Raw genomic sequence first — 14,653 nt, forward strand, 5'->3', positions numbered from 1 at the left:
ATGGCTCCCAAGGTATTAGAAAGTCTCTTTTTTCCCAGCCCATGACCGAAGAAGTCGGGATTCATCAGTTCTGCTTTTCAAGGTTATTTTCTCTTATCTGTTACATTCCTCTGACCTGCTGAGATCTGTCGAGCAGATCAGTTCGTGCCACACTGACCACCCTTGGGGTGATGTTAGCTTTTTATACTAAGAACTTTATTTACAATAATTTTCCAATACCTATCACCTATGTTAGACAGTCTGTCTCTATTCTAAACAAATCAAACAGTGTCACCATCACAGCAGAAGATGGTGGACAAGAAGAAGAAGGACAAGACATGCCCAGATCCCTCCATCTTGCCTCCTGAACCCCCATTCTGAATCACCAAAATTCTACTTTTTCACACTGTGACAAATTAACTATCATTCTACTCGAACTCTTGTGGCTTGTAAATCTTCATACAAAGTTGATAATTGTTTCCATGGGATAAAATTGAAGGCACAGGTGTTTTTGACTCCGTGCCAATATCTCTAAGCCCCCTGTCAGGGTCTCAAGCCATCCAGGGCAGCCAGAGGAACATCCTGGGTTCTGACAAAGATCAGTTCAAGGGGCTCACCGACTGCTGCCATTGAGGCCAGTTTCATTTCCTCACACGGAGGCACCAATTGTCAGCGATGGAGAGAGACAGGGAGACTGACTCGGTGATCAGAATCCGATTTCATTGTGGCATACAAACACATATACTATTTTAGGGAGACTAGTAATGTGTACTACAATGATTAGGTTAAAATCACATACACTAACTTATGTGTGAAAAATGCATATTTTGCGATTGGCTTTTTGTAAATATTGAAATGAATATTATATGTGTTATGTTAGAAAGTTATGCTGTATTAATTTCTTTAAGTAGTGTGTTAAATATAGTTTTAGGTTATAACATAATGTTAAAATAGAAACTATTATATGTAAGATACTTTTTTTAAGAGAGGACTCACACCAAGATAGCAGCCACAGGACACCTAAATCTTTCAGAGAAAAATAATTCATTGCTCTCTTATCAGAAGAAACAAACTTCTTCCTGCCTCGCTCAGTCCTGAAGACACCATTAGGATTAAGAGGAAGAAGTTGAAACAGACCAGACAGAATCCTTTGTTTGAATGGAATTTATGCATCATGTATGAGGTGTATGAATATGCAGTAGGTTATTTCTTTTAAGGGTTAATCCTTTGTTAACAGGTGTCCTTTTTCAGGCTTATTTTGCCCAGAAAGAGGTACCTGGACTGTCTGTAACACTTTGTTTTTATTATCTTGTATTGTCCTAATCCCAATTGTTCAAATTTTTATTACTCTAATTATATTACTATTTTTTTAACCATTTTAATACTATTAAACTTTTAAACTTCTAAAAACAAGTGATTGGTGTTTTTCACATAAGAATATAACAGCATCTCTTGCTTGCAGAGTTGAATGGGATTTGCTTTTTCCAGTAAAGCCATCTGATGGAATCCTACTGCAATCTAGGTCTAATTTTCAAAGCTCCTTTTGCTTTTGCCAAGGCATCCTGTAATCAAATCTCTTATGTTAACTAGGTCTGAAAGCCATCTTCTGTCTTGTGTCTCCTAACATCCCAATAGGGAAGAGTGCAGGGTCACCTTTCCTAAAAGAAAACAGGTTCAAGGGAGATGGGATCAGCACCACCTGTACACCCAGGAGCTCTGCGCAGAAGTAGCAACACAGAACAGGGCCATGGGGAAGGGGACACATGTGCCACTGAGTTCTTGGAAAACCCTGGGCAGAGGCCAAGCCATTCCAGCCACATCCCAGCTCCTGCTGGACCCCACTGGGGTGCTTGGCTGGCCCTGGCTCCCTCTGGCAGAAGTAGCCACACCTGTCCAGGTGCTCTTTTTCCAGCCACATGTGGGCATTGGCCTCCACCACTGTCCTGGGGCACCCACCACCAACCAAAGATAGAAAAATACAAAAAGAACACCCAAAAATAAACTTCTACAGTTAACTTCAAACCATAAACACAACAATCTAAAGTGATAACATAAAGGAAAGCAAAAACCACCTAAATCCCCACGCATGCAATTGGCAGTCACACATGGCACAGCCACTCAGCCCCAGGCTTTCCGGAACACAGAATGTTCCACCAGCACCCACAATGATGCCACAGCCAAGGCAGCAGCCAGGAACAAGCACCCAGACATGCCAAAGATGGGTACACAAGGTGAACAAGCACTGACAGGGACTCAGAGATATCCAGTGATGAGCATTTCGGGAAAGGGAACACCTTACCCTGGGAGACTGAGGGACTGGGGGCAGAGAATGTCCTGGGGAAGACACTGCTCAGGGCTGGGGGGCAGCAGGGCTGCCCAGCCCCTCACTGACAACATCATGGGTGGGGGGCTGGCCCAGGAGGGAGTGACCCTGTGCCCCAGCAGGGACCCTGCCCCTTCCCAGAGCAGGGCCAGGTGTCCCCACCATGTCCCAGCAGGGTGCCAACACATGAGGGGCAGATGTGGCCATTCCCAGGCAGGACCATGAGTATGATAAGAGCAGGTGATGGGGCTGAGAAGCCCCTGTGCCCACAGCGTGGGACAGTCCCCACGTGTCAGCAGCAGGCAGGGACACTCCAAGGTCTCCAGCAGTCCAGACACTATAAGAGGGGTGAGTGGCCCCACCAACAGCACCTTTTCTCCACACAACCATGCTGGGAGCCGTCTGTCTCATCGTGCTGCTGGGCTACGGTAGGTGCAGGGCATGGGGAAGGGTCAGGGCAAGGGGGGACAGGACCGTGGCGCCTGCCCTGGACCTGGGCACATGTCACAGGTAGCCTCTGATGTCCCTTTGCCGGGTGTCCCACAGCCTACGGATGCGGTCAGCCGGCCGTGCCACCACAGCTGAGCTCCCGCGTGGTGGGCGGTGAAGACGCTGTAGCCCACAGCTGGCCATGGCAGGTGAGGGGCACAGGGACCGGGATGGGGACAGGGATGGGGACATTCCTGCTCTGACCCTGTGCCTCTGCCCTCACAGATCTCGCTGCAGTACAGCCGCTCTGGATCCTGGAGCCACACTTGTGGCGGGACCCTCATTGCCCCCCAGTGGGTGCTGACAGCTGCCCACTGCATCAGGTGGGTGTTGGGGTGCTGGGGGGCATCTGTGCCATGCAGGTAAGATCTGTGGGGACTGACACTCTCTCTCTCCCTGGCAGCTCTTCAAAGACCTATCGTGTGGTGCTGGGCAAGCAGGACCTGTCAGAGGCTGACGAGCCTGGTTCTGTGGCCGTGGCTGTGGAGAAGACAATTGTCCACGAGAAATGGAACTCTATCCTTATCATGTAGGGATGGAATATATCCAGGAGTGGGCGGGGGGCAACAAAGCTGGGGACCGCTGTCTCATGGTTGATGTCCCCCTGTAGCAATGACATTGCCCTGGTCAAGCTGGCAGAGGAGGTGCAGGAGACTGACACCGTCCGTGCCGCCTGCCTGCCGGCTGCTGGCACGATCCTGTCCAACAACTACCCCTGCTATGTCACCGGCTGGGGACGCGTCAGCAGTAAGTGGAGTGTCCCCAGACAGTCCCCAGGGGTCCCTGGGCAAGGGGTGTGCAGAGTGTGAAGTGTGACTGTCCTTGCAGCCAACGGGCCCCTGGCTGATGCCCTGCAGCAGGCTCTGCTGCCCGTGGTGGATTATGAGACCTGCTCCAAGTGGGACTGGTGGGGCAGCCTCGTGCGCAACACCATGGTGTGCGCCGGCGGCGACGGCATCGTCTCTGGATGCAACGTGAGTGTGGGCACTGCTGGGGGGCACCTGCCCCTAGCCCAGAGTAGGATTGAGAATGGTGCTGGAGCAGTGCAGGGCAACAGGTTCCATGAGAAGCACAGGAGGGGAGGGGATGGAGCTGCAGTGGAGTGTTGGAATAAATCAGCCAAGACTCCATTTTCTTCATGCAGAAAGTGAATTCTTTATCCACAAAACTCATATTTATAGGAAATATCAGAAGGCACTGTGTTAAACCTAGTTGGTCAGCAATACAGTGAAATTCAGGTCACTGGCTGGTAAGCACAATTGAATAAGTCTACCAAATTTTCTCTCTCTAGATATGTTTCCATTTTCCCTTTGTGGGTTCTCATGGGACAAATCTTATTGTTTACAGAGGTGCATTTGTTTTTCACCCTCAGAATAGATTGTTGTGTTAAAGGAACTTCTCATTCACAAAATAGCTTAGCTGCACTCAGAAGAAATGACAGGCCAGCTTTGGCAATTTTAGCAGAGCAAGGTCTGACTTCATAAGGCCTTTCTTTTATAATTCTTCCACCTGTCTATGACAGTGGTGGGTCCTATGTGGGGTGTGCCAACTGGGTGCCCAGGACTGATGGCCCACACTGTCTGTCTGCACAGGGTGATTCTGGGGGCCCCCTGAACTGCCAGCGCGAAGATGGGATCTGGGAGGTCGAGGGCATCGTCAGCTTTGGCTCCGGCCTGAAATGCAACATGAAAAACAAGCCGACAGTCTTCACCCGGGTGTCTGCCTACATTGACTGGATCAACGAGGTGGGTGCCCCTTCCTCCTGCCCTCTGCAGGTTGGCCACACTGCCCCTGCCCTGCCAGAGGTCTCACCATCAACCTCCCCGTGTCTTTCTTTGGCAGAAAATGAGCACGAACTGAGGACACAGCATGCAGCACAAGTACTGACTGTGATAAAAGCAATAGTGCTAAGCTGGTCTCGTGTGGTTCTTTCAAGGGGACACGATGGAGCAGAACCAGGGGGCTGCACCTTGTGGTCCTGGGCTTCTGCCTGTGTGCTGGGGAGAGCCCCCACATCGTGCAGTGAGGCTGGGCAGGCTCCTGGGGAGCCTAAAGTGGGCAGAGATCCCCCACAAGTTACTCCCAGCTATTGTAGATCCACGGCCAGCACCAAGCCAAAGGGTTCAAACCTTGACTGGTGGTTTGATGGGAGAGTGGCTGGAATGTGGCCTGGTGGTCCTGGGGGGTCTCTAGCAAACTTGGGGAGGGGCTATAGGGCACCTAGTTGGCCCAAGGAGTTTTTAGGTGTCTTGGCTGGTGCTGGGGTGTTTCAGGGGATCTTGCTGGTAACTTGATGGCAGCAGATTTATAATGGGGGTGTTGAGGTAACTGGGTTGGTCCTGGGGGTCATTCCCCAGCCCCACCACACTCCCTCCACCACCTGTGCTGCCAGAGTGCTCCACTCTGTTCTCATCTCTGCCAGGGATGCCCTGGAGAAGGAGCAGCCACTGCAGTCCATGTCATGGAAAGGAGAGGGACAAGGCTGAGCCATCTCGACCCAAAGTCACCCCCACCCCAGTCCCAATGCTTTCTTAGTGAGGGAAGCAGGGAAATAAACAAGGGAAGAGTGGAGGGTCACCTTTCCTGAAGGAGAACAGGTCCAGGGGAGATGGGATCAGCCCTGGGATCACCTGCACACCCAGATGCTCTGTACAAAACTGGATAACATGGGACAGGACAGCCCAGAGCCCCACTCCCCTTGGGGATGGAGAAGGAGAACAGAGAAGGAGACAACCATGAGTTCTCACAAACACCTGAGCATGGGCAAGGCCACCACAGCCACATCCCAGCTCTAGCTGGACCCTCCTTGGGGTGCTCAGGGCAGCCCAGGCTTCCTCCTGCAGCACCCTCAGGGCACCTGAAATGCTCCCACAGGAGTGTGGAAATACTCAGTGACTGCAAAAGCAGATTGGATATCCCCAAGTTCCAAATCCCCAAGCACCCCTCAGCACAGACCTACCCTAAGGCCTCTGCACCTCCCAAGGGTGGCTCCAAGGATGCTTTTCCCCCTCAAAATCCAACACAGATACAGGATTTCTGACCCAAGGCCATCATGGTAGCAGCTCCTTAAGAACTTTACCTCAGCACTGGTATTTCAATGAATCCTCATCAGTTTCCTGTAGTAACTCCCAACTGACTCCTCAAAAGGATCAGGATCATAGGCTGGCACAGCCACATTGGTAATGACCAGACAGAGCAGCACAGACATGAGTGAAGGTTCCTACTCTTCCCACTTCAGAGGAGCCTTCAGGAGGTGCTGAAATGGCAATGAGGAGATGGAACAGACAAGGGAATACAGCTAAAGATTTGCTCTTTAATTGCATTTATTAGAAACACTGAATGCAAAACTCATCCCATTTCACTTGAACATCAGACCCTGATCCCCTCAATCAGTTACCTGGACAGCACAGGACACAAATACCATGATCAGAAAAGAAAAACCCTCTGAGGCCGAGTGTGGCCGTGTCAGGGTGAGCTGGAAGTGCTCTCCTCTGGCTCTGTTCTCCAGCAAAGGGACTTCCTGCTCCATTCACATTTCCCATTGGAACAGCACAATCTCCCTCTCATCTCCACTGCATGGCAAAGCCAACGCTCGTGGAACACATTTCTCCAGACAAACATCTGGACACACAGACAAAATCCACAGGGAGCACTGACACCAAGTCGTGGTGGGCACAGATTTCATTCAGCCACAGGAAGAATCTCCAGTGCTTGGCAGGGGGCTCGGAGCCCATGTGTCAGCGGCACATGAAGAAGAATTTTTTACGGAGGAAATTGAAACATCCTGGGATCTGCTTGTACCTCCCCCTGGCAGAGACAGCGTGTGCCACCTGGGAACAGAAGAGAGGCTGAGGAATGGGATGCTCTCCCCATCCCTGGGAATCAATGGCTGCCATGCTAAGGTGGCCAAAGAAGCACCGCAACAACCAGAAAACAACAACAAGGTGATTCTGTACATCCTCTCTCCCTCCACACTGGACTTTTCTCCTACCCATGGAGAACAGAAAAAGTATCTGGGGCACCTACACTTGTACACAACTTTGGCAATATTGAGTCAACAAGGCAAACAAAGAAAGATGTTTATCAGCCAGACTTATTCCATAGCCCTGTGCACTGTGCTCCTCCAACCCCAGGACAAGTTTACAAGAGCACCCAAATCCCATCAGCTTGGATAGGACAAGCCAAGACATTTTTAGCAAATTCTTCAGAAGGATTAAAGCCTGTATTGCCAAGATTACTTCTCACTGGAGAAGCCTCCAATGATTTTTGGTAGATTGAGGCTAGACACTTTCCTTGTAACTAAACCTCTCTGCAGTACCTCCAATGAGCCCATCCCTAAACTCAACACTCAATATCCTCACTGCTTTTTTGAGTGTAGGCCTCCATGCCTCAACTGATCACACCCCTGACTATTTCCTTCATCAGCAAAAAGCAGAACAAAAAAGACATTTACCCTCACTAACATGCTGAGCAGGTCTTCCGAATGGGCATACTGCTCCAGCACACTGTCCAGCGTTTCCACATACCACGAGCCACTTGACTTCTCCCTCCAGGAGACAAAACCTTCAAAGAAAGAAGGAGAATGTTATGCCAAAACCCATCTGCTGCTCTCACCCCAACAAGCTCATAGTGCTCCAACAGAGCTCAGTTATCCTGAACTGCCCCTATCTTTGGCCATGAAACTCCAACTGTTTTGCGAATTCCCCCATGCTCAGAAAAGGATTTGCACAGGCTGTTTCACCTGGAAAAGTTGAGTAGGAAACCAAGATGTCACTAGGTGTGGGCAAACTGGCAATGGCATCAGGCTCATCCATGTTATCTGATGAAACCAGAAACGGGGTCGCATCCGATTCCAATGAACCCCCAGGAGCTTCCTCTTCAGGGGAATCACAATCCACTACAAAGCCTTGATCCCTTTGTTCTGAAAAAAGCAGCAACAAGACAGCTCCTGACGTCCATTCCACCCAAGAGATTCACAGCTGTACATTAAGAAAAGATGGGGAAAGAAAAGGAAAAAGGCCCTAGAACAAAGTAAGGCTTTTTGGCCATTCAGCAGCACTGGTTGAGTCAAAGTCATTGGTAGTTTATACAAAATTCCTCACTGTGTGTGAAGAGCTGGAGTGGCCTCTCAACAAATAAAAAAAGAGGCAGCTGGTGTGAGAAGACAGTTGGAGAGAGAGGCAATCAATGAACAGAAAGGGAGCCAAAGCCACAGCCTGACCACATCTCCACAGCCCAACGCTACCGGAGCCAACACTAAGATTCACCTCCACCACAGGCCTGGATGAAGAACAGTTTGGGTTTTCCTCTCAAACTCGGGCAATTGGACCCATTGAAATAGTTCACAATCTTTTCTATGGGAATGGGTTTTCCATCCGTTCCATAAACGCCTCCAGGAAACTGAATATGGCTCGTCTGCAAGAGGAAAATGCAGGAGCTAGTGACAGGGAAGGCAAGGCCAGTTCCAAGGGGGCCCATTTCCCATCAGGTGCTTCATGGCATAAAGGTATCAGAACAAATCCTGGTGTTTGTGGGAATCCCTGTGGCCAAGTCAGGGTGAGGGGACATCCAGGGACATTTGAAATGCACTAAAACCCAGCAATCCAACTTCTGTTATCCAACTCATATCCCACATCCTCCAGCAAAGGAGTTCTTCATCCTTTGGTACAATAGGCACATATCATACACCATTTTCCTAAGAATGCTTTTCCTCATCCTTTAGGAACTGACTTGGAATAAAGAGGCTTTATTGCTAATAGCATCTCCCAGTCAGAGCTGGAGAATGGGAAGGACTGAATCACCACAACATGAGGCTGACTGGGACCTCCCTGCAGCTCCAAATTATTAGCCCCAACTTCCAAAATGGAAAACATTTGTTCACTGGCACCATTGGATCAGACCACATCAGAGAAGCTCCTGTTTTCTTTAACACAGAATAATGGTGTAACTCTTTGAAATGCACAGCAATGGCAGAACAAAGTTTTGACAGACCACTTCCCTCTCACCCTGTGTGAGACCACAGGACAGGGAATTAACCCTTTCCCACAGCAAAGGAACAAAGGGAGAGATGGGACAAACCCACCTGACAGCCATGGGAAAGGATCACCACAATGCAGCAGGCCAAAGCACTGTGGTCCTGCCGAGACAGCTTCAGCAGCTCCAACACCATTTCCTGTGTAGAAAACATCACAAAGAGAGTCTTTTGAATCATATGTCAGCCACAGGTTACTGCCAGGCCCTGTTCTAACTGCACTGCCATGGATCCTGTCAACCTCTGCCACAGGATAACATGAGCCCAGAGTACAGCCATTGGCAGAGAGTGAGAGTTTCTGCATCTCTGCCCTTATTTAACACTGGCTGCTTTAATCACACAGATTTCTCACCTCTCTATACTCTTTACAACACAGCACCACAAACCAAAGCACATTTCCACATGATTTATCTGATGAAATCCACTGTTTCTGACCGGGAGCTGGTGGGTGAGCAAAGAACCATATTTATTTTCAGGTGATCAAGTTCCCTCCAACACTCCCAGTAACAGCCAAGGATGGCACAGACAGACATGACACAACTGTTCAAGCTATCCCAAAAACACAGCCTCACCAAATCCCTACAAATTCCAATGAGGATTCAACATTCATGCAGAAGGGCAAAAATGTGCAAGGTCCTCTCCCCATCTGCAATTGAAGAGCAACAATAAAGTAAGAGGATGCAAGTGGTTCATTGTTTCTTTGTGGGAGGTTTTTGGTGTGCTGCCAACACAAGACACATCCCCTAAAGCATTCCCACTGCTTCCAGGGGCTGACCTCTCATCCCTCGTGTCAGCAGGACACACCCAGGCTCACCTGAGCTTTCAGATCCCGCCGGGTCAGCACGGTGAAGCGCAAGGCCCTGAAGCGCCTCTCCAGCTTCTCACAGTCAATGTCAGAGCCCTCTCGGGTGGACAGACCCGAGTCTCTGGAGAAATTGACGTTATTGAGGATCAGGCAGTGTCCACAGGGATCTGCTTTCATCTCATAATCCTGGCAGGGACAAGTTACAATTAAACTCCTTATTCCAAGTGCTTGCTGGCTAATCCAGCAGGATACAATGCCAGTGAGGAATGGGAGTCCTTAAAGTGGCTCATTTCACAGCTTTTCAATTACTCTAGTCCTAGGGATGGGTAGAAGCACCCTTTCTCCACACACATCTCCTCATCAGCAGCTGGAAACAAGAAACAACCCACTAAACTGGGGAAAGCCTTTGTGGAAAACCAGCTGCTTTATCTGTAGCATGTCCAACAGCAAGTTGAAATTTCTGGGAAAATTTTCTAGGCATCATCATCAAACCTCACCAAAAGGAGCCAAGTATTTGTGTTATCACTGTGGTAATCTTAAGGAGGATCTGGCTAATGACTGATCCACTCTGAAACCATCAGCCCTGTTACAGCCTTGGAGCAATTGCTCAGGTATGACAAAGTGAGAACCAGCTCCTCCAGACATATTTTCTGGAGTCACCCATGAGGCACAGAGCTTTTGCAATTTTAGCCTTCTCAAATACTAACCTGGTCACGCCTCCTCTTGTCAACAGCAGAACCTACAACACAAAACAGGCACAGGATTCAGCTCATCACACTCCACAAGAAGATCACACTCCTAAAGTTTGCATCTTTCCCAATGCATATGAATTTCCCCTTCCCACCACACTGGAAATGAGCCTTTGGCATGCTGTGGCTCTAGGAGTGGAATGTGGCTTACCCCAGGCTGGCTCAGGAGGCATTCGAGGTCTTTCACTCTCGGCTTGCACTGGGATAGACAAACGTTCATGAGGGGTCACATCTGTAACGGCATGGGATAAAAACACAGATGATGAGTCCAAGCTCAAAAGGTTCCATGGCTGAAAAGCAGGACATACAGACTGCCCCGAGAGGCTGTGGAGGCCCCACCCTGGCAGTGTTGAAGACCAAGTTGGACAGGGCTTGCAGCAACCTGGAATAGTGGAAGGCGTCTCTGCCCAGGACAGGGGATGGAATGAGATGAGCTTTAGGGTACCTTCCAACTCAAACCATTCTAGGATTCCATTATTCTTCCAACAGTCCCCTCTACCAGCATAATAAAAATCATGACTTCCTAGACTCTTGCCCACAGTGAGAGGGATCCCAGCTGCCACCCCTCATGCTGTTTGCCAAAAACACAGCACACCCTCAGCACTGACTTTTACGCTGTTTTTCCACCCGCAGCTTCAGCTCCACGGGCCGCAGGTCCGGCAGCTGCGGTGGCACCGGCCGGGATTCGCACTCCTGGATCAGCATCTCAGCGAGGTCGCCCTGCCCAGTGTCCCGCAGGATGGAGAGGAAGGCAGGGAAAGCTTGCTTCCCTCGAGTCTCCAGGTCAATGATCAGCTGCCGGGCTTGCTCCGCTCGGCTGCCAGCGCTCTGCAGAGGAGAAAAACCCAGAGCAGGGGTTTGTGCAGTGCCTGGGCAGCCCTTCCAACCACTCTGAGCAGGGAAATGTGGGATCAACACCCAGGACAGGGACACGGGGTAAACAACAGCAAAATAAGTGGAAATAGGCAGAGACCCCCACCAGACCCCCAGCCCTGACCTCCCTCCAACAACAATGGTCACCACTGGGACACCCAGCCTGATGAGGGGTCTAGAGGGAATGGGGGAGAGAGAGCACCCCAAATCTGACCCCTGGGGACAAAATGGCACCCCTGGGCTGTCACCAGTGTGTAAGATGGGGTAGAAACACCCCCAGACCTGTCACCTGCAACCAAGGGGGGGAAACAAGAACACCTTAAGGGTGTCATCAGACTGGGAAGGGGACACAAAGAGAAAGCCCTACACCAGGCACTGCCAGAGCTGGGGACAAGAAGGGAAAAGTGGGGGGGGGGGGGGGGGGCGGTACTCAAACATCTACAAAAGGACCAACGCCAGGCCTTGTCATCAGAGTGAAGGGACACAGTGCCATCCCTTTGGGCCTGTCACCAGGACTAAAGGGACATGGAGCTCCCCTATGAGCTTGTCACCAGAGTGAGGCGACCTGGAGTCTGCCTTGGACTTGAAAGGACACAGAACAATCCCTCCCACGTCTGTCACTAGAGTGAGGGGACTTGGGGGCCATCCCCCTGACCTGTCACTGGGCTCAGGAGACAGGGGTTCCCTCTTTGAGCCCAAGAGGACACGGAGCCACCCCTCTCAGGCCTGTCACCAGGGTTAGACATGGGGGCCACCCTTCAGTCCTGTCACCAGGGCTCAGGGGATGCAGGAGCTACCCCGCCATGCCCGTCCCCGGCTCTCAGGAAACATGGACCCTTCCCGGGCCACCCCCGGTGCTCAGTGTCCCGCTCGCCGGCCCACCTGCAGCTCCTCCAGCATTGGCCGGGTGAAGAGCCCGTGGTGCTCCAGCGGGTCCCAGAGCGGCTCCACCCGCAGCGCCGCCACCAGCCGGGCCCGCCCGCGCCGCAGCGCCCGCCGCTGCTGCTCCTCCATGGCCCCGGAGCCTGGGCTGCCGCAGCCGTGCTCTGCCCGGGACCGCCGCTCAACGCCCGGACACACCGCCGCTCAACGCCCAGGACAGCTGCTCAATGCCCGGGACCGCCGCTCAATGCCCGGACACACCGCCGCTCAATGCCCGGGACTGCCGCTCAATGCCCGGGACTGCCGCTCAGACCCGGAGCCGCCGCTGGTCCCTTCCTGACGCCACCGCTCAATGACCGGACCCACTGCCGGTCCCTTCCTGGACTTGCTGCTCTGCCCTGCACCGGCCCCTCTGCCTCAGACCCACCGCCGGTCCCTTCCCGGAGCCGCCGCTCTGCCCCGGAACCGCAGCTCGCTGCCCGGAAGCGCCACCGCCTCCGAGTTCCAGAATCACACACGGACTCCGGCTGGAAGAGCCCTGCCGTGGTCCAGAAGGGTCATCCCAGAGCGAACGGAACACGATTCCGTCCTTTTGTGTTTTGGTGTTTTGTTAGGTTTTTTTAAAATATCTCCAGGGATGAACACTCCACGCCCTCTCTAGGCAGTGTGTCACCCGCACAGCAAAGTTCTTCCTCATGTTCAGATGGAACTTCCTGTACATCAGTTCCTGCCAGTTGTTCTTGTGCCATTGCTGGGCCCCCCGGAGAAGAGGCTGAGCCCTCCCTGCAGACAGGGACAGACAGGACGGGGATGAGGACCCCTCTCAAGGCAGAATAGCCCCTGCTCCCTCAGCCTTTCCTCAGCAAGGAGATGCCCCCGGCGAGGAGATGCCCCCGGCGAGGAGCCCAGGGCTGGACACAGCACTCAGCTGTGCCCCCCAGGGCTGGGCAGAGGGACAGGGTCACTCCCTGACCTGCTGCCAGTGCTCCTCCCAGTGCACCCCAGGGCCCCCAGGACACTCTGCTGCCTCCAGGACAGCTCAGTGACCATGAGACCCCCAGGTCCTCCCTGCAGAGATGCTCCAGCAGGTCACCCCTGCCTGTGCTGGTACTTGGGGCTGTTCCTCCCCAGGGGCAGGACCTGCACTGCCCCTGTTAAGCACCATTAAGTTTCTCTTTGTCCAATTCTCCAGCCTCTCAAAGTCCTGCTGAATGGGAGCACAGCCTTCAGGTGGATCAGCCAGTGCCCCAGGTGTGTCACCCAGCCCCCAACCTTCAGGTGGATCAGCCACTTCCCCAGTTCCGTATCATCACCAAACCTGCTGAAGGGTACATTCCGTCAGTCTGTCCAGATCGTTGATAAACAAGTTGATTAAGACTGGACTACTGAACCCAGTATAGATCTTTGGGGAAGCCACTGACTGCAGACTTCCAAGTGGATGATGCCCTCTGAGCTCTGCCACCCAGACAGCCCTTGATCCACTTCACCACCCATTCATCCAACACACATTCCCTAAGCCAGCTGTGGTGGGTTAAGCTGAGCAGGAAATTAGGCACTACGCAGCTCCTTGCTCAACTCCCCCCTTCTCTTCCCCTCCCACCCTGTGGAATGGGAAGAAGAACCAAAGTAAAACTTGTATGTGTAGAAAATAACAGTTTAATAATTGCAAATAAAGTAAAATAGAGTAGTAATGATAAATTATAACAGCAACAACAACACAACAACTACAATAACAATTATAACAACAATAATAAAGGGGGAAACTGCACCATGCAGTTGCTCACCACCCACTGACTGATGTCAGATTCCCTTCTTGAACACAGACCAGCTCCTTCCCAGTCACTCCCCCCAGGTGATACACTGGGCATTCTGTGGTGTGGAATATCCCTTTGGCCAGTTCAGGTCACCTGTCCCATCTGTGCTCCCTCCCCGTTTCCTTTGTGAACCTCCTCACTGCCAGAACATGGGACAAGAAAGAAGTCTTTGACTTTGGATAAGCACAACTTAGCAAAAAATCAAACCAGAATCACAGAACATGCTGAGTTGGAAGGGACTCACATGGATCATCGAGTCCAGGTCCTGTAGAGGACACCCCAGGAGTCACATCATGTCCCCTGGAGCTCCTTGAACTCAGACAGGCTCTGTGCAGTGCCCATTTTCTGAGGAGTCTGTTCAGTGCTCGACCACCCTCTGAGGGCAGAACCTTTCCCTGATCTCCAGCCTAACCCTGCCCTGACAGAGCTCCAGCCATTCCCTGGCCCTGTCGCTGTCACCAGAGCAGAGATCAGTGTCTGTCTCTCTCCACGTCCCCTCAGAGGAAGCTGTAACTGGGATGAGTCTCCCCTCAGTCTCCTCCAGCTGAACGGACCAAGTGCCCTCAGCCGCTCCTCCTCCCCTCAAGGCCCTTCACCAGCTTCTTTGGACGCCTTCTAACACCTTAATATCCTTCTTATATTGCGGTGCCCACACTTGCCCTCAATATCCCAGGTGAGGCCGCCCCAGCGCAGAGCAGAGCGGGACAA

General features: G+C 51.8%; 2 protein-coding genes across 2 annotated transcripts; one reads left to right on the forward strand and one right to left on the reverse strand.

Annotated features, from left to right (window-relative positions):
* The first annotated feature begins 2,690 nt into the window (after positions 1-2,690).
* LOC131567156 (chymotrypsin-C-like) lies at positions 2,691-4,651 on the forward strand. Its single transcript, XM_058818670.1, has 8 exons — positions 2,691-2,730; positions 2,849-2,940; positions 3,017-3,114; positions 3,195-3,320; positions 3,402-3,547; positions 3,620-3,765; positions 4,384-4,536; positions 4,634-4,651. The coding sequence occupies exons 1-8, from the start codon at positions 2,691-2,693 to the stop codon at positions 4,649-4,651; spliced, it is 819 nt and encodes a 272-aa protein (XP_058674653.1).
* Positions 4,652-6,212: 1,561 nt separating this feature from the next.
* On the reverse strand, positions 6,213-12,263 carry CASP9 (caspase 9). Its single transcript, XM_058818868.1, has 10 exons — positions 12,132-12,263; positions 10,985-11,204; positions 10,528-10,608; positions 10,335-10,366; positions 9,637-9,813; positions 8,874-8,963; positions 8,059-8,206; positions 7,533-7,712; positions 7,245-7,354; positions 6,213-6,621 (listed from the first exon to the last, which is right to left on the reverse strand). The coding sequence occupies exons 1-10, from the start codon at positions 12,261-12,263 to the stop codon at positions 6,529-6,531; spliced, it is 1,263 nt and encodes a 420-aa protein (XP_058674851.1). The 3' UTR covers positions 6,213-6,528.
* Positions 12,264-14,653: the final 2,390 nt, after the last annotated feature.

The sequence above is a fragment of the Ammospiza caudacuta genome, chromosome 22 (assembly GCF_027887145.1).
Source record: "Ammospiza caudacuta isolate bAmmCau1 chromosome 22, bAmmCau1.pri, whole genome shotgun sequence".
NCBI classification, from domain to species: domain Eukaryota; kingdom Metazoa; phylum Chordata; class Aves; order Passeriformes; family Passerellidae; genus Ammospiza; species Ammospiza caudacuta.

Bases quoted from the DNA above. Each gene is read 5' to 3' on its own strand.
- LOC131567156 (XM_058818670.1), top strand. From the start codon at position 2,691: ATGCTGGGAGCCGTCTGTCTCATCGTGCTGCTGGGCTACG. The intron at 2,731-2,848 runs GTAGGTGCAGGG...GGTGTCCCACAG, and splicing joins CATCGTGCTGCTGGGCTACG to CCTACGGATGCGGTCAGCCG. The intron at 3,321-3,401 runs GTAGGGATGGAA...GTCCCCCTGTAG, and splicing joins TGGAACTCTATCCTTATCAT to CAATGACATTGCCCTGGTCA.
- CASP9 (XM_058818868.1), bottom strand. From the start codon at position 12,263: ATGGAGGAGCAGCAGCGGCGGGCGCTGCGGCGCGGGCGGGCCCGGCTG. The intron at 7,355-7,532 runs GTGAAACAGCCT...CTTTCTTTGAAG, and splicing joins TTCCTACTCAACTTTTCCAG to GTTTTGTCTCCTGGAGGGAG. The intron at 6,622-7,244 runs GTAAATGTCTTT...TTCTGTTCCCAG, and splicing joins TGCTCAGCATGTTAGTGAGG to GTGGCACACGCTGTCTCTGC.